At 50.3% G+C, this 21300-nt stretch overlaps 2 protein-coding genes across 5 annotated transcripts in view; both read left to right on the forward strand.

Annotated features, from left to right (window-relative positions):
- Nucleotides 1-4106, forward strand: part of CREBRF (CREB3 regulatory factor) — a 45641-nt gene extending 41535 nt beyond the window's left edge. For 2 of the 3 annotated variants that reach the window (XM_054718153.1, XM_028154575.2), the window contains one exon: nucleotides 3634-4106. In XM_054718153.1, the coding sequence (XP_054574128.1) occupies nucleotides 3634-3691 (58 nt within the window). In that variant the 3' untranslated portion in view covers nucleotides 3692-4106. The remainder of the gene's footprint in view (nucleotides 1-3633) is intronic. The other variant, XM_028154573.2, reaches the window with a different exon arrangement.
- A 3468-nt stretch (nucleotides 4107-7574) lies between these two features.
- BNIP1 (BCL2 interacting protein 1) lies at nucleotides 7575-16305 on the forward strand. 2 transcript variants are annotated; one of them, XM_008147601.3, is made up of 6 exons: nucleotides 7575-7730; nucleotides 9762-9854; nucleotides 11639-11730; nucleotides 14370-14471; nucleotides 14671-14789; nucleotides 15715-16305. In XM_008147601.3, the coding sequence occupies exons 1-6, from the start codon at nucleotides 7647-7649 to the stop codon at nucleotides 15909-15911; spliced, it is 687 nt and encodes a 228-aa protein (XP_008145823.1). In that variant the 5' UTR covers nucleotides 7575-7646; the 3' UTR covers nucleotides 15912-16305. The 2 variants fall into 2 exon arrangements, with proteins under 2 accessions (XP_008145823.1, XP_054574130.1); XM_054718155.1 differs by lacking the exon at nucleotides 14370-14471.
- The last annotated feature ends 4995 nt before the right edge of the window (nucleotides 16306-21300 follow it).

The raw sequence follows: 21300 nt of genomic DNA on the forward strand, positions 1-21300 counted from the left end.
ATATCTAATTCTTTAGTTGCCACTTTTCCAATTGATGTATTATTGTGCATGTAATATTTTCAAGATCAACACAAGCTTAAAACAAAAACAAAAAATTTATAGATTTTTATATTTTTGTACAGGTATTTTCAAACTAGCTTCTTCAGACTTACATGTGACTTCTTTTATAGTTTCTAGAACTGAGAAATATTAACACATTTAGTTTTTAGGTGCTCTGTTTTGCTCACATAAAACAGCTTCATTAGTCAGTGTTTTAACTATGTTAAAGCTTTACCTCTTGAGGAGAAATTTCTTTGTCAAGGCAACATTATAAACCTTTCCACAGATCTTTCCATCCTGTCTCTCTTACTGTTTTATTCTCAAATCTTGTGGTTTGAACTCTGAAAAAACTATACTTAAAAAAAAAATCCCTACCTAGCCAGAAAAAAATAATACCAAAAATTTCAGACCTAGCTGCTGGGAGAGTATCTATTTCTCCATTACCCGTAGGAGAATTTATTCTTCAGTTATATTTTGTCTGTATAGTGTATTTCGTTTTCTTTTACTCACCTTTCCCCCGCCCATTTGTAAGTGACAGCACATGAAGCTATAGCTTATAAAGGTTTGGATCTAAAACACACAGCGACATCTGAGCGATGCTTAACGAGCTTCTTTGACATTACGAACTGGGATGCACCGGATTTCCCGTGTGCGTGGTGGAAATGCACCTGCTCAGTGCATTCACACTGAACAGATGGTAAGCTCAGATCGAGGGTTGAATAGGGTATGTAAGTTCATTGTTTAAAGTTTTTCCTTTTTCCCTGGGAGAAGGCGAAGCACAGGTTTGTAACTTGGGAGTGGATGAAGTTTTGACGGGTTGTGTCTGGCAAATTAAAATGTATTCCAAAATCTGGCAGTTTTGCAATCAGGTGAAAATCACTTCATGATAGAGATTCAACTGATGAGGTTTATAAAATTGCCCCTTTCTAGCTGCTCTGTTAGAAATTCTGGTTTTTGATACTTTTTTCCTCTCTGCAAACCAGAATTTGATTTTTTGGTCTTGCATTTCAAAAAAGACTTTGAATCTGTTTAGTAGATTCCATATCCTTGCATTTCAGTGTTTTATATGTACTACTTAAGTTAAATAGTTAAAAGCTTTTAAATAGTTGAGCTTTTTAATGTTGACACTTTATTTTGTACCTATTTATATATGTATGTATATCTTAGAAAAGCACTTTGTTAAAAAAAAATTGCATTTTATATGATTCCTGCCATTTGCTGCTAAATCTGGGCTGGTCAGAATGCTGCAGCGATACTTGATCTCAATAAAAACCTGGCAGTAAAATGTAGAGTGAAAGTTAAATCCTCTTGCTGTTTAACTTTATCATAAAGATGACATAGGCAAGCTGTGCAGCTTTACATTTTAACCAGGGGACTCTGTGGCATTTAAAACCGTCTAGAAATGGTTGTACTTTAATGCCAGTAATAATCTGCTTCCTCTATTGTCATTAAATATATCCGTTTAGTGTATCACACAAACAGATCTTATAAGGGTAATGTAAAAACCCCAACAATTATACATGTTCTGTTTTTGAAATTGTGGCATGTGTTTTGGGTGAAGACGGTTAGAGAAGAGCTCTCTAAAGGTCTTCTGTGTTCATACATGGTATCCGGATAGTCATAATGAAGTCCAGAATCCTACTTTCAGTGAAGGCTTTGTGAATTCACCTCCATTGAACCCCTTGTTCCAAAAGCAATGATAGGAACGTTGACTCTAGTACTACTATGATTTCAAAACAAAACAAAACAACCACACAAAAACGTTCTTCCTCGTCTTCGATACACTGGATCTTTGTAGAGTTTGTCTCCATATGAAAGCATGCTGTCCAGTTGTTCTTGTTAAGATCTTGTCTGAGTGTTGAATTGGGTGCCACACTATTTCAGTCAATACGATTGCTTGTTCTACTGTACCATGTATGATTCTTGTCCCTTCCTATATTCTTCATGACAGATTATGATGTGGCTTTATATTGTGCCTTACTTGTACATGAAAACAAAACGTCTTCATTCCCTCCACTTCCTCAGTCTTTCACTTTGACCTTTTTGGTAAGAGAATCAGAGCTATTACAAAAACATCATGAAGGAGTTCAGATGGGTACGGTTTCAAATTCCCTCTCTTTAGAGTTATTTTATATTTGTATGAAAGACCAGTTTTGAATGGTCTTTGAATATGAGGGGGAAAGATTAGCGGTAATTTCACTACATCCCTTTTTTCTGACTTTCATGAATTTGTCGTCATCTTTCTGATGCTTGACTTTATTTGCTCCTTCGCAATAGTCTGCATTTAAAGAAAGGTGTGTTCCGTTCATCAGCTTGAAATTGACTCTTTCATTTTTCCAGAATTTTTTAGAAGAGTACCCGTTTTGTTTGTTTTATAAAACAGATAAGTCTCTTTAAAAGAAACAGAAGTGCAGTACTTTTGAAATACAATGCTGTTCGTTTGGATTTCTTTTTTATATATACTATTCATACAATTATCTGATGTTTGCCTTCATTAATAAAGCTGTTAGTTTATTCACCAAAATGTCAAGAATGGATGTGCTTTTCTTTATTCCATACATTTAAAAATATTTTAGCTGCTAAGATTTAGTTCACTTTCTAAGCGACGAATTCAAGTTGCCTTCAGCAGGAATTAACAAAAACTTAGGTTCCCTTTCTTTATATAGTCTTCCTGAAATTCTGTCTAAGTATTTTCTAGTTCATTATGTAACAGAATGTTAGCATCTCTCCAAATCTTGAAACTTGAATTTTGAGAATGCATTGAATTAAGCTTTCAGTGTTACAGTAAAAGGTTTCAGTTATCCTTCTAGTGAAGTCTATTGTGGAATACCATTTCCCATGGAACTGAGGCCATTTCCACAACTTTGCACAAAACTCCAGTCTTGTTCTTCCCTTGAATCATGACAAATACGTCTCACACAGTGCCGTAATACTTGTGGGTTCTTTTGTAATCTTTGTAATCTTAATAAGGGCATTATGAGAAGATGACTCCATGTTTTTTTACTGTTTCAAACACATTGGGATGTAACAATGACCGTCAGCGGTAGGGATGGTTGTTTCATTTTAAGGAATAAGCATGTGGGGGAAAGGTGATGAAATGTACTACTGAACGCGGGACGCTTCCATGGGCAGGCGGGGCTATGTGTTGAAGCATAACCCTTAACCCTCATGCTTAGTAAACTGACGTTGTAGACATTGCACCTAGGAACTGAATGCTGCCAAACTGCCATTTTCCTTTAGAAAAGAAAGATTTGGGGGTAGTCGTGATGGAATAGAACCTTAAAACTACTTTCAAATAGTATTCCGGACACTTGTTGGTGACCAGTGCAGAACCTGAGTCGGGTATTTCCGTGTGCCAAGTTCTAGGTGAACGAGGTTTGCCTCTCTCATAACCATGTAAACACAGTGATGTAGTTCATTAAATTCCGGGTGGATGGGACGGGACTGATGACTGTGTCTTGCCCTTTGCCCCCCCTTTTTTTCCCCCCCAGAACCAAATAACAGAAATGTGTGTGTGTGTACTGTATCTGCCTTCCCAGCACGTTTTTATGACACTGTATTCCACTGCCTGCCTTCTTCACCTTCTGTCCCTAGCGTTTGTCCTGTAACTTGGCGTTGGTGGTTAAGTGATGCTAGGGCTGACCGCGCATAAGAAGTCACACAGGAGTGGAAGGGCAAGAATTCAAAGCATTTGTTCCTGTAATGTGGCCACCTCTCTTGCATAGCCACATAGGATCCTGTTTGTAATGCTATCATATTCTGTTGTTTTGTTCCCCTGTCCCCTCCCCCCTCCCCCACAACTGGAGCTATGAAACTTTATTGGATTCAGTCTTGTCTTTTGTCTAGAAAGAATTTTATCTTGTTGACGCATGAGCTGTTTAAAATTTATTCTATTAAATGTTGGTTAATAGTTGTGCAGTTTTTCTTTTCAGAAGAAAAGGCAATTCCAATGTTGCCTTTGTTCTCTGTCACCTTCCAACCCCTCGGCACTTCTAGTCAGATACAGACTCATCTGTGTATGCAACATCCTTTGTAATTTAAAATAAAAAAAAAATAAGATGAAAAGGTTTTGAATTGTTGGCCTCATGTTTTCGCCCTTCCTGTCTCTGTGGCTTTTTCGAGGCTCACCAAGGTAACCGTGTCCTCTTCAGGGTAACCCACTGCAAGGGAATTCCCAGCTAGAGGCAGCGGGGACCTTGAGGGACATTGAGCTGTTATGTAGATGTATTGATAAACATAGCTCAGAACATAGTTTTGTTTATACTTATTTCTCTTCGATTCTTTGGGCAAGTGATTTCTCTGTGGGAAATAAAATATTTTGAGTCTCTCCTCACTCGAACATTTGTATGTTTAATAATTTAAGTGAGAATACGCAGAGCCTGAGCCGGGACGGGAGTGAACACCACCATAGCGGAGTGTTCCTTCTGCCAGGCCCTCTGCTAGGTTCTGGGCTCCAAGGAGACTCGAGACCCCAGGGGCAGCTGTGAACAGGATCGGGGCAGCTGTGAACAGGATCGCAGAACAACACGGGAGTTGTTACATGCGCAGAGAGGGCTCTAGGCATGTTACCACCACCCAAGTATTTGTGAGGGCACAGGTGCCTCGTCCAGCGGGGTGTCAGAGAAGAATTGACAGGCCTGTGTGCCTGGGCCCTGGAAGAAGCCCTCTGCTCCTTTGGAGCGACACTGAGGCTGTCAGGAAGCAAACGGACATGGCCTCGCACCGACTTGTTCTGCCTCAGGACCTGACCTCTTGAGCCCGCCCCTCACGGGAGCCTCTGCCATGGCCCAGGAACCGGGAGCTGGGGGAGCCAGGTCAGTACAGTTCTCAGGAAACTAACGCAGTGGTCTGCAGTTCACCGACGCTGATTGGGAACCCGGAGAGCTCCTTAGCCGCCAAGGAAAACACTGGTTGGGAAATACCCTTGTGTCTCGACGGGAAGGTTCAGAACAGCAAGAAGGAGTTACAGTCCTAGAAGGCTAGGGTGGTGCCCATGAAGCCCCCCGCTAGGTGCTGTCCCGTCAGGGAACCCAGCGGCTGCTCTCAGTGGCCCAGCGAGGCGGGGAGTCATCAGACTAGACTTAGAGGAGGGGACTCTCCCAGACCCAGCCGACGTGAGACGATCCATGTTCATCTCTAAGGGACCAGGCCGTGTCCCAGGCACTGTTGGGAAATAAAGGGCTTAGAATCTGAAAACCAGGAAGAACCGAAGCCCAAGCGTAGCAGATGGAGGAACCAAAAGCTAGCCTCAGGATCGGTGGGGGAAGACGAAGGGAACAAAACAGCGCTGGCAGTTTTATTGGGACTGTGGGTCCCCAGATCGCACACCTATGCCTCAAAGAAGGCTTCTAGCCGGCGGGCTTAGAACTGGATCACTTTGTCAGAAGGGACTGTGTGGAAGGGGGGGAAAAGGGGAGCTGTGTTTTCTCTACTTGCAGAGAGATGCAATTGGAGACTGTCGATTGCATAGGAATTTCCAGCAAGAAGCAGGATGTGAAAGGGGCCCAAGGTCACGCGGGCAGATCGATCTGCTTGCCAACTTCGGGCTTCTTTGCCGTCCTAAATAGGGAGCGTCTGTTTGAGGATCCAGAACGTTTGACCTGAAAAAATGTCAACCTCCATCTCTTTAAAAAGTTTTAATCTTAAAATAACAGCCAGGAATTAACAGAAAATGTACAAGGTCCAAAGAAATCTTGAAAATACTATGAAAGACACAGAAAACTTGAACAAATGCAAAGATAGACCAAGTTCTTGAACAGGAGCAGTCAGTAACACAAAGCTGGCTGTCTTCCTGCGTTAAATAGAAAATTGAATGCCGACCCAGTAAGGACATAACAATGGGGTTAAAAAAAACAAACTGTAACCCGAGTTCACATGGAAAAAAATCATAGGTGGGAGCTACTGGGGGCAAAGCAGCTGGTGTTCAATCCCCAACATTAAGACACACTAAGCTATCATAATTAAAAGTGTCATTTTGGTGCATGAATGACTTGGTAGGCCAACAGACTAGAAATACATTCAAACTTAAGAATTTAGTATGTAAATGTGGCATCCCGAACCAGTGAGAAAAAGATGGATTATTCAGAAAATAGTGTTGGAACAACTGGGTAACCCCTCTGGAAAAAGAAAAGGCTCCATACCTCACACCAATAAGCCACCATGCATTTCAAAGTGGGTAAAGACCTAAAAGTAAAACAAGAAGAAAGCATAGAAACAATTCTTGTTGAGGGGCGTGGGGGGGAAGGCCTTCCCTAACTTGGACCCCAAATCTAGGGAGTCATAAAAGAAGATTGAGCCCTAACCGGTTTGGCTCAGTGGATAGAGCATCGGCCTGTGGACTGAGGGGTCCCAGGTTCGATTCCGGTCAAGGGCATGTACCTTGGTTGCGGGCACATCCCCAGTGGGGGGTGTGCAGGAGGCAGCTGATCGATGTTTCTCTCTCATCGATGTTTCTAGCTCTCTATCCCTCTCCCTCCCTCTCTGTAAAAAATAAAATAAAAATAAATAAATAAAAAATATTTTTAAAAAAGATTGATAAAGTCTATGTGAAACAAAAACACTGTAAGGTTAAGAAGCACTAAGCCAATTAAAAATTCTATAGACTAAGAAAAAAGCTCATAGGTAAGAGCTAAATCCTTCAGAAAATAAAGAGCTCCGGGAGTTGAAATGAGCAGACAATGAATACAAATAACTCAACCGCATTTATGATCAGAGAAATGCAAAATTTTAAAAACGGCATTTTTCACTTAATCAGATCGGCACACATCCCAGGGTTGAACACGCCATGGTGCCCAGGCCGTGGGAAGCAGGCATGCTGTGGGCGTGTCCAGCCCCACAGATAGGACCTCTGTGGAGAGCCGTGTGTTGGCCAGGGTCAGGATTGTTACATGCCCACGTCCTCGGCCCTGGCAATTCCATCTGCGCTGGGCAAGTCGTGCTTCCCGGTGCCGGTTTCCTCGCGTGTAAAACGGGATAATTCTACCTCCTGGGGCTGTCGTGAGCGTTAAGTTAGATGCACACATACAGCACTTGGTACGCAGAGCCTGCCACTCGGGAAGTGCTCCAATGTCGGTGTGCCCCTTTCCCACGCTGTGCTGGGTGCTTCTCCCGTCGTATCCCACGGGGTCCCCCGGCCAGCCCTGCGCTTACCAGCAGGTGGCCTCGGAGGGGACTGGGGCACAGCGGTGGGATGTGGGTTCACTGTCAAATAGGAAACATACACGAAGGCTTAAAGAACTAGAAAACATTGTCGATGCCACCTTCCAGGGACATCCCAATGGATGCTTTTCCAGGCTTTCTGTTCCCCCCTCTCTATGCAAAAAAAATCTGTAATCCTTAGAATGGCTCTTCTGCGGGAGATGGGGAGAGGCCACCCTGGAAGTGTTCCTGATGTTCCCTCTTCTCTTCCTCTCCGTTTTGTTTTTCCTTAGGACCACACGAAAAGGCGAGGCTGAATTCCCCCCACGTGGGGAGGAGAGTCCTGGCCTCAGCGCCGCCACCCTCGCCGGCCTCGCGCCGGCCTCTAGGGGGCGCTGTGGCAAGGCCGGGCGGCACGGAAACGCGTTTGAACTTGGCCACCGCCGCTGCCCGTAGCCGGCGTCTCCAACATGGCGGCTGCCCAAGATGTCCACGTCCGGATCTGTAACCAAGAGATTGTCAAATTCGACCTGGAGGTGAAGGCGCTTATCCAGGTACTGGTTCCCGGGGCCCCTGCTGGGCTCCAGCTGCTCTAAACCCGAGCTCCGCTGGCCGCCTCGGAGCCCGCGGGCTCCCTCCCGGGTTCCCCCGCTGGGTCGGGTCTCCCTCTCTGGTCGCCGGCCCCGCTCTATGGCCGGCTCCTTTCTCTCTGGCCCCCTTTGGCCCCTTCCCCTTGACCCTTGGTCTTGAGCCTCCATCCGGGTGACGTTGGCTTGCCCTTTTCCGGGACCCCCATGTCCCTCGCCCCTGCCCAGGCTTCCCCCTTTGTGGCCCCGCTGGGCCCCTCCCCTAGGGAGCCCTGGCTGCCGCCTCGCCCCGGACCACCTCACCTCGTACCTGTCACCGGGGAGCCCCGCCTCCCGACCCCGCCCTCCCCGCCGGTGGGTGGCGCTCCGGAGGCCTTAGCCTCGCCCCCTGCTGGCCAGCTCCTCCGGGTCTGAGGCCCGCGGCACCCAAGGCCGCCTGGCGTGGGAGGCGCCGGGGAAATGAACGTCACCTGGACCGTAGGTGTGACTTACGAAACGAGGAAATCGAGTCACGTGGCAAGGCCGGAATCTGAAGGCAGGTGGTGGCAAAGCTGGGGCCCGGACCACCGGCAGAGTCAGCCCCGGGAAGGGACTGAGGGCCCCGAGGTGCTTTAGCTTAATGAAGCCGTTGAAGGGTAGAAGGTAATAGTCCAATCAACCAGTTGGCATAGGCAGGAGGTAGGGATGTAAAAACAGTTCCTCAAGTTTAGCAAAAAAGAAACCAAGAGTTTTAAACCTGGGTTTTGGGCAAATCGTTTCCATTTCCAATAAATGTTACTAAAGGTTAGATGTAGATTCAGAGTTTGCAACTAGCTGGGACAAAAAGTGAAGAAAAGTAGCCCTCCCCCTCCCCTCCCCCCCAAACCAGATGCAAAATAAACCTAATGAGTTGCCAGGAAGTGCGATTTAATGATTAAGCCAGAGAGCAAGTGAGGAAATTTTATTTTATTTTTTTATTTTTTAAAATATATTTTATTGAATTTTTACAGAGAGGAAAGGAGAGGGACAGAAAGCTAGAAACATCGATGAGAGAGAAACATCGATCAGCTGCCTCCTGCACACCCCCTACCGGGGATGTGCCCACAACCAAGGTACATGCCCTTGACCGGAATCGAACCTGGGACCTTTCAGTCCGCAGAACGACGCTCTATCCACTGAGCCAAACCGGTTTCGGCAAGTGAGGAAATTTTAATGCAAACATTTACACTTCCCTTCTCCCAAGTGTAAACTACAAAATGCTGGGCCAGTTCTGAAATCTAATGAGAACGAGTGATCATAGCTAGATTCATTGCATTCTTACTGTGTTTCCGTTCCTCTGCTAAATGCTTTCTGTACATACATGGTCTATGCGGTCGGTAATATGATGAGGGGCAGAACTGAGGCTCAGAACTCAGCTGATTTTTTTCGAGGTTGCACGGCTAATGAATACACGGCCAGAATCTGAATCCGCGTGGTCTGGCTCCAGGGCCTGCTCTAAAACCTGGCTCCACTAACCCTGACTGTCCAGAGACGAATTCTAAACCTATCCTTGAGTCTGTCTGTAAACACTGCGCTCTCTAATAGATGGTTTGTAGAATCAGATTGAAGCTAATCTTGTCATCTGATGCCAGGAATTCAGCGCCCCGATTTCCAAAGATCTGAAGTTAGTAGTATCTGCTTTGGATTTACATTTTAGTTGAATCCACAAACTACTCTAAGGCTTTCATACTTGCCAGGTGGCGTTTTGTTAAACTTTAGGAACTAATAAGTCAAGACAGAGTTGTGTTTCTCTCTATGCTTTTATGTTACCTGTTCACAATCAATTTAAAGAGGAGTGAGAAAAGTATATAAAGTATAATGTGTTAGCTTGTGTTGCAGAGGTAAACAGCAAAGACGGGGCCGAATAACGGTCGGCGGGCCAACCTTGGTTGTGGTGTAAGCCAGCTCTCCCTGTACTGATGGTGTCATATTCTTTCGTTGCCCTGAGAAGGGCCCCCTCATCTCTTCAATGTCTCCTAGGATATTCGAGATTGTTCAGGACCATTAAGTGCCCTTACTGAACTGAATGCTAAAGTGAAAGAGAAGTTTCAACAGCTGCGGCACAGAATACAGGTGAGCAGCGCAGAACTGAGATGCTAAGGGAAGGGGGCGCGAGGAGGGGGGCTCGGTCCTAGGACTGACCTCTGCCTGAGAGCTGTCCGGGTTCTTCCTAAACGTGTGGACAGTGAGGGAGCTGTCCTCACCTGCTCACAGGTCACAGCCAGGAGCTTAGGCCCGCAGCGCCCGCCAGCTGTGATAGACGGTGGAGGGACACTGTTGCGCTTGGAATTTTTCAGCTTAAAAACTCTGCAGTCACTTGAACTACTTTCTTTTCTCTCCCACTTTCCAACCCATTCACCCCAGTCCATCACCAGTGTCTCCTGGGTAGATTTTTAAAAAAATATATATTTTATTGAGTTTTTACAGAGAGGAAGGGAGAGAGATAGAGAGCCAGAAACATCGATGAGAGAGAAACATCGATCAGCTGCCTCCTGCACACCTCCTACTGGGGATGTACCCGCAACCAAGGTACATGCCCTTGACCGGAATCGAACCCGGGACCCTTCAGTCCGCAGGCCAACGCTCTATCCACTGAGCCAAACCGGTTTCAGCTCCTGGGTAGATTTTTGAGGCTGTCGCTTTGCCCAGCCTCCTCCCCTCTGTTTTGTCATCACCAGTCACATCATATGCCCATTACGCTCCTGAATTTGACGATGGTCTATGTGCCATCTCACAAACACAACAGCGAGAAGTGCCGGTTTGGATAACGTAGGTGTTTCCACGCTGTGCCTTCAGTGAGGGTGGCAGAGAGCTGCCCACCTCTCGGAAGGTGTTGGGCACCTGCTCTGCCTGCACGTGGTGCTGGGGTGTAAAGCCTTCTGTTTTTCATATTGCGAGGCCCCAGATGCCAGCCAACCACTGAACCCAAGAAGACAGTCTGTTCCAGAGCTGGTGGGAAAACGGGCACTTTGGACCCTCAGAAACAGCATGTCTGCCCTGTGTGTTGTCTTCCAAAGGAACTTTCAAGGGCAGTTTTGAGAATGCGCGTGCTTTGATATTCCCATGATGGCTAAGTGGGGTCAGGCTCCTGGTTAGTATTTTTGTGCTGCGTGGCAGGCACACATCGTCCTCTCAGGCAGCCTGCACCGCTCATGGGCTGTCTGCGCTGGTCTCGGTCTCCTCCTCACTGTGGGGTCTTGGGATTGTCCTTATTTTCTTTCTTTTTTTAAAAAATACATTTTTGCCCTAACCAGTTTGGCTTAGTGGATAGAGCGTCGGTCTGTGGACTGAAGGGTCCCAGGTTTGATTCCGGTCAAGGGCATGTACCTTGGTTGTGGGCACATCCCCAATAGGAGGTGTGCAGGAGGCAGCTGATCAATGTTTCTCTCCCATTGATGTTTCTGACTCTCTATCCCTCTCCCTTCCTCTCTGTAAAAAAATCAATAAAATATATATATTTAAAAAAAAATAAAAAAAAATACATTTTTATTTATTTCATAGAGGCAGGGAGAGGGGAGAGAGATAGAAACATCAATGATGAGAGAGGATCATTGATCAGCTGCCTCCTGCACTCCCCCTGCTGGGATCCAGCCCACAACGGGCACATGCCCTTGACTGGAATGGAACCTGGGACCCTTCAGTCTGCAGGCTGACGCTCTATCCACTGAGCCAGACCAGCTAGGGCTGTCCTTATTTCCTTATAGACTCGGCTCTGTATCTATAAGGATGTTTGGTATTCCGTAGTGCCCTGCAGAAGGAGGGTCTCCAGTGCTGTTGATGGCCTGGCTAGAACCGGAAGTGCGCTCTGGTTTCGAATTGGCTTTACAGTGGATTTCACAGAGCTGCTTCCCCCATAGGAGCTTGAGCAGTCGGCTAAAGAGCAAGACAAAGAGTCGGACAAGCAAGTTCTGCTGCAGGAGGTGGAGAACCACAAGAAGCAGATGCTCAGGTAGGCGGCCTGGCCTCCCGCCAGTGGCCTCTGCTGGTCATGTGCTCCCTGGGAGACTCCCTGGGTTTGCCTAAGACACCTGAGGTTAATGACTTAATTGGGTCGTTTATACACGGACTGAATGTTCTCTCAAGATGAGTAATTCTCAAAGGGGAGGGCACGCAGGGGCTGTTGGGTAGGTGGAATGGGCACAGTTTACAAAAGCATATTTGTACGTATTTGCTTTGTTACACTGTATTTATATTTTTAAAACAAAACCAAAAAAAAAGTTTGCTATTGTAATATAGGTCCTTTTTATCTAAGGAGAATTGGTACCAGAAAAAGTCCACTGTAAGTGAACCTATTTAAGATGGACCAAAATTTAGAAAATTTTGAAGGGGACTTTATCTTAAAAGTGAAACAAGAACATGTAAATAAGCTCATCTTATATGATAAAAGCCCAGTGACCGAATGGCAGAATGACCAGAATGACTGGAACAACCACAGCCCCTCGCCCTGGCCGGCCCTGCCCCCTATCGTCTCCCATCGGGGCGGCCAACTGGACCCCACCAGTGCACAAATTTGTGCACCAGGCCTCTAGTGTTATATTGTGACTGTGTGCTAATACTTGATTCTGTAATTGAAGGTATGCACTATTTCTTGGTATTGAATTGGGGGACTTTTCCAACAAAATTGTCTGAAACAGTACCTCTCCCTTCACTTTTGACTTTTGTACCATAATAATAAGAGGGATTTTATTGCGCAAGTATTTGAGGGCGCCCTCGCCGGTTTGGCTCAGTGGATAGAATGTTGGCCTGCGGACTGAAGGGTCCTGGGTTCGATTCTGGTCAAGGGCACATGCCTGGGTTGCGGGCTTGATCCCCAGTAGGGGGAGTGCAGGAGGCAACTGATCAATGATTCTCTCTCATCATTGATGTTTCTGTCTGTCTCCCTCCCCCTTCCTCTCTGAAATCAATAAAAATAAAATGTTAAAAAATAAAATAAAAGCCTTTGTGAGGGCTCCATCACCTTCCCCAGCCCTACGGGAGCCAGTTCTTTCTCTCTGAAAGCCCCTGCTGGGCCCCTCCCGAGGCGTCCCCTTCATCCTTCGTAGGTGGTCGAACTCTGCCACATCCTATGTCTGCGGCTTTGCTTCTGATTTGAGAGACCTTCAGCATCTTCCCCGCCGACGGCAGCTGTTTGTGATACCCAGCGATCAGGAGGCCAGCTCAGCCGGCTGTGGTGTGCAGGCCGTGGGTGTGCCGGAGGCTGATCTAAGAGGGGAGGGAGGTGTGAGCGGTGACCAGAGCTAAAGTGCTTGGCTCGCTGATACTTCGTGTCAGGATGCCTTTTGCTTCCCAGGGCCACCAAGGGCACTAGATTACAAACATTGAATAGAGAGAATCGTCATATGATGTATAGCAAGTTATGCCAGACAAAATCCCTGAGCGTGGGTTGAAAGCTGAGAACGGCCATTCATGCTGTGGAGTCGAGGGCAGAGGAGCAAGCAGTAAATCAAGGCTTTGGCGACTGTGTGTGGGAGCAGTAGCTGGTCCTGCCTGGGTCCCCGTGCCTGTCACACCGAACAGGACATGTTGGCTTGCTTGTCTTTCTTCGCATAAATGTGAGCCCCTCGAGCGGGCACTGTTGCTCGTTCATCTTGCATCACAGGGCCCGCAGACTGCCTTGCTAATAACAGTTTGAAAAGGACACTGATTTTTTTAAATATTAGGCATGAAATAGCATAGCAGCCGCTGGTCAGGCGTCAGGGACTGACCTGAAAACTCAGCCTCGGGTGCTGGTCGAGGACCACCCTGTCAGTTCACGCACTCTCCGCTTCACTTGAGATTTTTCAGGGGGAGCACAGTGGGTGTGAGCCAGCTGCCCACATTCTAGCGCATCGCTTGGTTCTCTGAGGGACCCAGTTCGCTTTTTTCTGGTCCACCCACAAAGGCTGCCCTGCTGGCTCGGCCGCCGCTCACCACGTCGGAGTTGTCCCTCCCAGAGAGAGCGGGTAAAGCATGTAAATAAATCACGTCCCACCGCCTGCTGGGTCACTGTGTGCCATCCGCGATCTGGCTGTGGTACGTAAAGAACAGCAGACCTTGGAGAAATGTTGAGGAAAACTGCCTTTTGATGATTTTTCTACTTCTTACAACATATACTGGCTGAACAGCTGCTGGGCCAGAAACTGTCAATTTGGTGCTGGTACTGCAAACATGGGTGAGGCATGGTCTCCTGGGGCAGAGCCCACCGCATGCAGGGCAGAGCAGTGAAGTGTGGGGAGAGCGGGGCAGAGCCGGGCCTCGTGTGCCCAGCTGGGGATCGGAGGTTACCTGAAGTCTGGAGCCATATGGGCTGCATGGAGAGCTGTGCCAAGGCCAGACTGCTCCCTCGGGCTGCCCGGGGGACAGGGACAGTGCAGGCAGTAAGAGAGTATCCCGGAGGCGGCCGGGGTCCAGGCGAGAGGTGCCGGGGCCTGGGCTGCTGCAATTGCTGGGCAACAGGAGGAGGAAGCGGCGGGAGGTGGGGCCGGACTCCGCGGGCCACCCCTGCGAGCCCTCCCCCACCACTCCCTGCCGGAGGGAAGACCTGCTGTGACTGGAACTGTCAGCCCAGCAGGGTCAGTAGAAACTCACGCGTGCCCCTTCTGATTCCAGCAATCAGACGTCGTGGAGGAAAGCGAATCTCACCTGCAAAATCGCCATCGACAACCTAGAGAAGGCAGAGCTTCTCCAGGGAGGGGACCTCTTGAGGCAAAGGTATCTGTGTCTGCTGCAGAGGGCGGCACCGGACGCCCTGCTGGCCGCTTTAAGAGGCTCAGCACACTCCTGGGCACTGACCGGGAACATGTGACAAATAGGCATGCGCGGAGAGATTGAAGCATGGGTCTCCTTTGCATGCGGGCTTCCCCGCAGCCAGGCTTTTGTTGACCTTCCTCCTCCTCCTCTGGACTCCTAGGAAAACCGCCAAAGAGAACCTGGCGCAGACGTCCAGCACCATCACCGAGAACCTCATGGGGATCAGCAGGGTGATGTCCCAGCAGGTGCAGCAGAGCGAGGAAGCCATGCAGACGCTGGGTAACGCCGGGCTGGAGGGGAAGCTGCTCCCGGGACACCGGCACCTGCCCCAGCCCCTCCCGCCCGCCTCCCGCCCACGCTGCCTGCCCTGCCCACGGTTCCCAGTTTCTTCTATGTCGTCCTGCGGTCTCCAGCACGGATAGCGCCGCAAATTAAGTGTTATCCATCCGCCTCTTTCTTCCATGAATGGAAACATCTTTCACGCCTCTCTGTCCACGTGACAGCACATTTCATTCTGTGGCTGTTCCGGTGATGCTTTGTTTTACTTTGTGGGGGAATCTTGCCAGGCAACCTTCTTCCCCAAGTGGCAGGCCCAGATACCCATGCTCAGCAGTCAAGTCGACTCCTGGGCACAGCGGCCCCGAGGGGACAAGTGCCTCCTCATAGGTGTCACTCAGTGTCCAAGCACAGGTGCCCCATCTTTAAAGCTACAGCCGTGTCCCGGGACTGAAGGACTTGCTTGTGTGAGGCCTGGTGGCAGGGCCAAGCCCTGCCTTTCTGATCCCACAGAGAGCGACCTGGCCGTCAGGTGTCCTGGCACGGCGCCCTCACAGGGTGAAGGCCTGGTGCCCTGCAGCTTCTGTCCCCGGTCACGGGATTGGTTTTGTGGCGGGTGGTTCTCAGCAGCGCCGGCGGCTGCAGGAAGCCGAGGTCACGGTGAGGAAGAGCTCTCTGCCCTTCTCCCTGGGGGTGTCCACCTGGGGCTCCCCGCTGTGGCCTGTGACGCTGTATATAGGAAACGACGGCTCTCTGAGCTGGTGCGACCCAGTGGAGTTTTGTCCTGTTCTCCACGCTGGTTGTCTCTGTTCACAGTCTGGGAACTTGCTCCAGAGAGCAGTGTGTGTGCTGGGAGCCGGCCAGCGGGGCCAGCTTCGGACTCCGCTCTACAGCCTCTGAGTCAGGCTCCCTCCCTCTTCTGTTTCAGTCAACTCTTCCCGGACTATCCTGGACGCCAACGAGGAATTCAAGTCCATGTCGGGGACCATCCAGCTGGGACGGAAGCTCATCACAAAATACAATCGCCGAGAGCTGACGGACAAGCTGCTCATTTTCCTGGCCCTGGCCCTTTTTCTTGCTACGGTTCTCTACATTGTAAAAAAGCGGCTCTTTCCATTTTTATAAGAGCCGACAACTGCCAGCGTCTGCCCTTCAAGCTGCGGTGTCAGGACCCGCCGGGCTCCTGAGCTCTGGCCCAGCTGCCAGCGGACCCGGCTCCCCGGGGCTCCAGGTGCTCCGCAGGTCAGGTCGGATGGAGACGCTCCGCTCCGGGTTTTGCAGGCGGCTGCCTCGTAAAGGACGACAGAGCAAGGGGTAGGAGGCTACAGGCACAGGGTCCGAGAGCCACTGACACTGGGTGGCTGCTACGTGGGGCCCTCGGAGCCCACCCTCTGGGATGTGAAGTTCCTCTCTCTCCCTCCCGCTGTGGCCTTCATGCCCGATCAGGGGGAGGGGAGAGAAACGGGGGTGGGAGGAGGATGACTTGGGTCCATTCCTGAATAAACTTGACTGTGTTGAATAGAGTGAAGTGCATTTGGTTTTACAAGACCTCCCCCCAGGAACTTGTGTGCCTCTGTCGTTGGTGTCCAGGTTTCTAGGACATGAACTTCGGTCGTTTATTTGTTCATCCAACAAAGCAGCCTGGAGCCCCGGGCACACGCCGTGGTGTAGACGGCTGACTGTTACAGACACACTGACCAGCAGCCGGTGCCCTCCCTCAGGGAGAGGGAGACGACCTCTTTCCACGCCCAGCAGCCCGCCTGGCCTGGGTGCCGTGTGGCAGGGGCTGGCCCACCTTTCTCGTTGAGGTGCAGAGCTAAATATAACCCGGGAGAGTGAAGCTGCTGATAAGCTGAGGCCTGTCTGGGCCCGAGTCCTGGGGAGCCAAGGGGATAGGCCCTGGCCAGGCCAGGCCGGAGACGTCAGTGTCGGTGCGGTGGGCCTGGCTAACCGCACACGCACCCCAGCCTCCCCACTATTTATAGCCCAGAGGCCCTGGGAGGGAACATGGAGACAGAGGGGGGAGTGGGAAGAGCACGGACTTTGAAGCTTGGCTCTTACTAACGGACCACATGGCCATGGCAGGTGACCTTATGCCACTAAGCCTCAGTTTCCCCACTTGTACTGAGGGGCCATCGTCCATACAGACGCTCGCAGAGTCCGTTTGAGAATCAAACGAGAAGGCAAAGGAGCGAGTGCAGCTCCCAGGTGACAGCAACGGGAGTCCCGGGTGCGGAGCCTGGGCCGCGGGGCCCGCCGCGAGCAGCCGGGGCTTTGGGGGCTGGCCGTGCAGCTGCGGTTCTGTTTAGATGTGGTTGGGCAGCGGGGCCACGGCTAAGGCCTCAGCTCTGAAGTGCCAGGTGGTCACGGGACCGAGCGACGAGATTGGCTGCACACTGCAGGCTGACTCGTTTAATGAGTAGCTTTTGAGTCCAAGTGTGGGCATGCATTTATACTTTATCGCTAACATCCTTAAACACATGTGTCTTATTTATGGTTAAGCTGAAGCTGAGAGTAAAGCACAGATGGGAAAGTCCCGCTCAGATTCCAGCTGTAAGAGCAGCAGATGGATGTTATCAAGTTAGGATTTTCTTGTCTTAACATTTTTCTTTACTGCTTCCCACAAATTGTCAACATCCTCCTCACAATATGGAAATGTGTGGGCTCTGTACTCCTAAAAATTCTTTCTTTGACACTTTATTCCTCTTTTACTTGCCTTCTGAAAATAGTGTTGAATTTGATCTATTTTGAACTATCATCAATAACATTTATCTTACAACTCCAATCAGCCACTGGGGTTGAAAGTCATCCCCGCCCATCAGGAAGTAGCCGTCTCCACTTTCAACCATGAGGGGGCACTGTTCACATTCGCTCTATGGTCTTGGAGAATGTAGGACTAACCCCATCAGTCCATATGAAATGCTCTTGTGGACTTTTTTTTTTAAAAAAAACATCAGGTGTTTTGTTTTTTGTGTTTTTTTTTTTAAAAAGCAAATGTTCAAAGCTTACTTATATATCTTGTTTTTGAAGGACATTTTATAAATGACTATTTTTCACTGTTAAACAGTAAGGCATGCTTGTATTCTGCATTTTAATTAGCTGACAATCAAGGAATTAAAAGTATAGAGCCGTCAAGAGGGCTTTCATTCAAATATTTACTCAGCACCGACTTTGTGCCAGGCACTGTGTTAGGATACACAGTGCACAAGACAGATTCCCTGGGGCATGAGGCTTACAGTATGTGGGGGAAGGCTGTCAGAGGATACAGTTAACAGACCAAGAAATCATTTACTGTGTGAGGTGTGGGAAAAGAAGCGCTTGGGGGAAAGTGGAGCAGGCTAATGGAGATCTGGAATATAGGCATGGCCGTTTAGTAGGCTGGTTAGAGTCAGCCTCATTGAGGAGGTAAGATTTGAGCAAAGACTTGTGGGGGTGGGGATGGGACACACACACACACACACACACACAAGGGAAGGGGTGTCACACGGACCAGCTAGGCAAAGGCCTACGGTGGAAGCATCTATGATACTGTGATTTATAAGAAGAAAAAATACATATTTGGCCTTTGTCCTGTTCCTGCCCAAAGCCCCAGAAACCGTTGTATTTCCTGTGAGGAGAGGGACCACCATGCCTCGTGCTATGTTAATGGGACTTTGCAGCCACTGAGGAGGGGCTGGCTGCAGAGAAGCCAACCTTGTGATGGGAGGGCTGGGGCAGGGAGAGGGACTGAAGATGGGGTCAGTCACCATTCCTCTGTGCTGAGGCCTCCACAGAACCAAAGGGCAGGTGCAGAGAGCTGGTGACACTCCAGGTTCTGGAGAGTCAGGTGTGCGCTCGGGGAGGGCATGGGAGCGCCACCCCCTTCCCCATTCCCGGCCCCAGGCGTCTTCTGCATCTGGCCCTTCCTGAGCTGCATCCTTTCATGTAAACCAGTGAGTGACCCAGCCAGTGCTCTCTCTGACTTCTGTGAACCCCTCTAGCAAGTTAACCGAACCCAAGGAGTGGGCCATGGGAACCTCCAATCGACAGCCTGTTGGTCAGAAGCACGGGCAACAATCTGGACTCTCAGTTGGCGTCTGAAGTGGAGGGCGGGGCAGTCCTGGGGACTGGACTTGAACCATTTTTCTGTCCTGGGTCTCTTTCCCCTTCACTAGGCCGCCGCCGTCCTCCTCCTCCCCCTCCTCCTCCTCCACCTCCACTTCTTCCTCTTCCTCTACCTCCCCCTCCTCTCCCTCCTCCTCCTCCTCCTCCTCCTCCTCCTCCTTCCACCTCTTCCTCCTCCTCTACTTCCCCCTCCTCCCCCTCCTCCTCCTCCCCCTCCCCTTCCACCTCTTCCTCCTCCTCCACCTCCCCCTCCTCCCCCTCCTCCTCCTCCCCCTCCTCCTCCTCCTCTACTTCCCCCTCCTCCCCCTCCTCCTCCTCCCCCTCCCCTTCCACCTCTTCCTCCTCCTCCACCTCCCCCTCCTCCCTCCTCCTCCTCCTCCTCCTCCTCCTCCTCCTCTACTTCCCCCTTCTCCTCCTCCTTCTCCTTCTTCTTCAAATGTTTTTATTGATTTTAGAGAGAGAGGAAGATAGAGAGAGAAACATCAATGATGAGAGAAAATCATTGATCAGCTGCCTTCTACACGCCCCCTACAGGGGATGGAGCCCACAACCCGGGTGACCTCCTGGTTCACGGGTCCACGCTCATCCACGGAGCCAGGGCACTAGCCTCTCTTCTTGACGCCTCCTCCCGCCGCCCAGCAGGTGAGCCCGGACAGGTCCAGGTCAGCGCTGTTCTGTGCTGGTGAGGGTAGGGAGCTTAGGGCCCTGTGGGAGGCAATTGGGCAGGTGACTCCCTTTGGAGATGCTTCTAAGGAAAAGGGGTGTAAAGTTAGTTCTGTTTTCGCCTTGGCTAATGACGGTCTCCCGGGGGCCCTGCCTGAGGGCTCGCCCATGCCGACTTTCCTCCGGAGCAAGGGCAGAGCAAAAATAGCCGGGGCTAATCTAAGAGATACCGCATAGGAGTCCCAGCCGTGCTGTCAGGAACGGAGGGCTGCGGGTGTGTGTGTGTGTGTGTGTGTGTTATCACCCCCTCAGTCCCCAACGGCCAACCCCAGGGCCCGTGAGCACGTGGTCCAAGTGTGGCCCTGGTGGCAGCGAGGCCTGGGTTCGAATGGTACCCTTCCTGGCCAAACGCCCGAGGACGGGCCCTCTGTGGCTTGCTCATCGGGAACACGGGGACAGCCAGTGGCATTGACCCCGAGGGTGCTTGGGGGATTGATGGACGTTTTGGGTAGTTTCCACCTCTGAGCTGTTAGGAATATGTGACACACCTTTGTGAGAACTTGTGTTTTCACTTTTCTTGGCTGTCCACCTGGGAGTGGGGTTACTGGGGCCCAGGCTACCTCCAGATCTGGTGCGTGGAGGGAGGGCCAGCCCGCGCCCCGCAGGCGGCACCTGTCCCATCCCGGGCTGCGCCATCGCTGAGCTGTGTGCCTGGAGCAAGTTCCTCAGCCTCAGGTCCTCGCAGCCACGGAGAGACTGAAACTCAGGGTGTGGGAGGGTTAGAAGTGGTCCAGTAAATCTAAGGGTAATTTTTTTATTTTTTTATTTTTGTTCAATCATAACTGTATGTGAGTTTGGTTCTGCGATTTAGGGGACTTCCTCTCATCCCCAAGCACTACCAAGCGGAGACACGGAGGTGTTGTTATCGTCTGTGACCTGTTCCTGATAAGGACAGCCAGCCAGCGAGGGCCAGCTAGCGGGGGCCTCCAGGTCCCTCCTCCGCCTCCACTCAGAGCCCGTGGGCCGGGCTTACAGACGCAGCGATCACTGCCAGGGCCAAGCTGGCGGTCAGGGGCCGAGAAAGGAGGAAAGGGTCCCACCTCACCTCGGAGCCCTCACCACAAAACTAGGAGAGGAGGCCATGCCTTGCCCACCGAGCAGCAGCAACGAAAAGACCCACAATTGTTCGGCGTTGGCGGAGGGGGGCGAATGGCACAGGCCCCCGTCATCCCGGTCCTGAGTGTGCTGGGCCGTGAGTTGGGCAGAGCAGGGCTCAGCAGCGTCACTTAAATGGCAAGCCCACGGCATTGCCGGTTCATCGGGAATCCCAGCACCCCCCACGCAGCTCCGCGAGCGTGCCGTCTGACGCGCCTGGATCCGCAACTCGCTTCTGGGATACCATCATGCGTCCAAACAATAAACACGTAAGCACACACAAAGCGGGCATGTCTGTGTTCAACACAAATCATGCCATACAGGGCCACATACAAGTGCGTTTTCCTCCCTTATTTCTCCTGCTGACTTACTGTCGCTCCGGCCTTGCTCCCGGCTCTCAGGCCAGAGGCTTCCTTTACAAGCAGCTCAAGCAGCTCGCTGTTGTTGGTGGCCACCAGCTGGGGCACTTTCTAAGGAGACTTTTCCACTCGGTTTGGTGGGTGTTTGATATGCTAATGCCCAGCAGGTTTAAACAGCTGGGAGGGGTGGCCCTGACCCTGAGGAGCTGAGACAGATGTGCCCACTGCACCTC

This window comes from Eptesicus fuscus, chromosome 6 (genome assembly GCF_027574615.1).
Source record: "Eptesicus fuscus isolate TK198812 chromosome 6, DD_ASM_mEF_20220401, whole genome shotgun sequence".
NCBI classification, from domain to species: Eukaryota; Metazoa; Chordata; class Mammalia; order Chiroptera; family Vespertilionidae; genus Eptesicus; species Eptesicus fuscus.

What these genes read in the sequence shown, in the direction of transcription:
- BNIP1 (XM_008147601.3), top strand. Translation starts at nt 7,647, where the DNA reads ATGGCGGCTGCCCAAGATGTCCACGTCCGGATCTGTAACCAAGAGATT. An exon ending in AGCTGCGGCACAGAATACAG is followed by an intron (nt 9,855 to 11,638) that starts GTGAGCAGCGCA and finishes CTTCCCCCATAG; the next exon opens with GAGCTTGAGCAGTCGGCTAA. An exon ending in GGAAGCCATGCAGACGCTGG is followed by an intron (nt 14,790 to 15,714) that starts GTAACGCCGGGC and finishes CTTCTGTTTCAG; the next exon opens with TCAACTCTTCCCGGACTATC.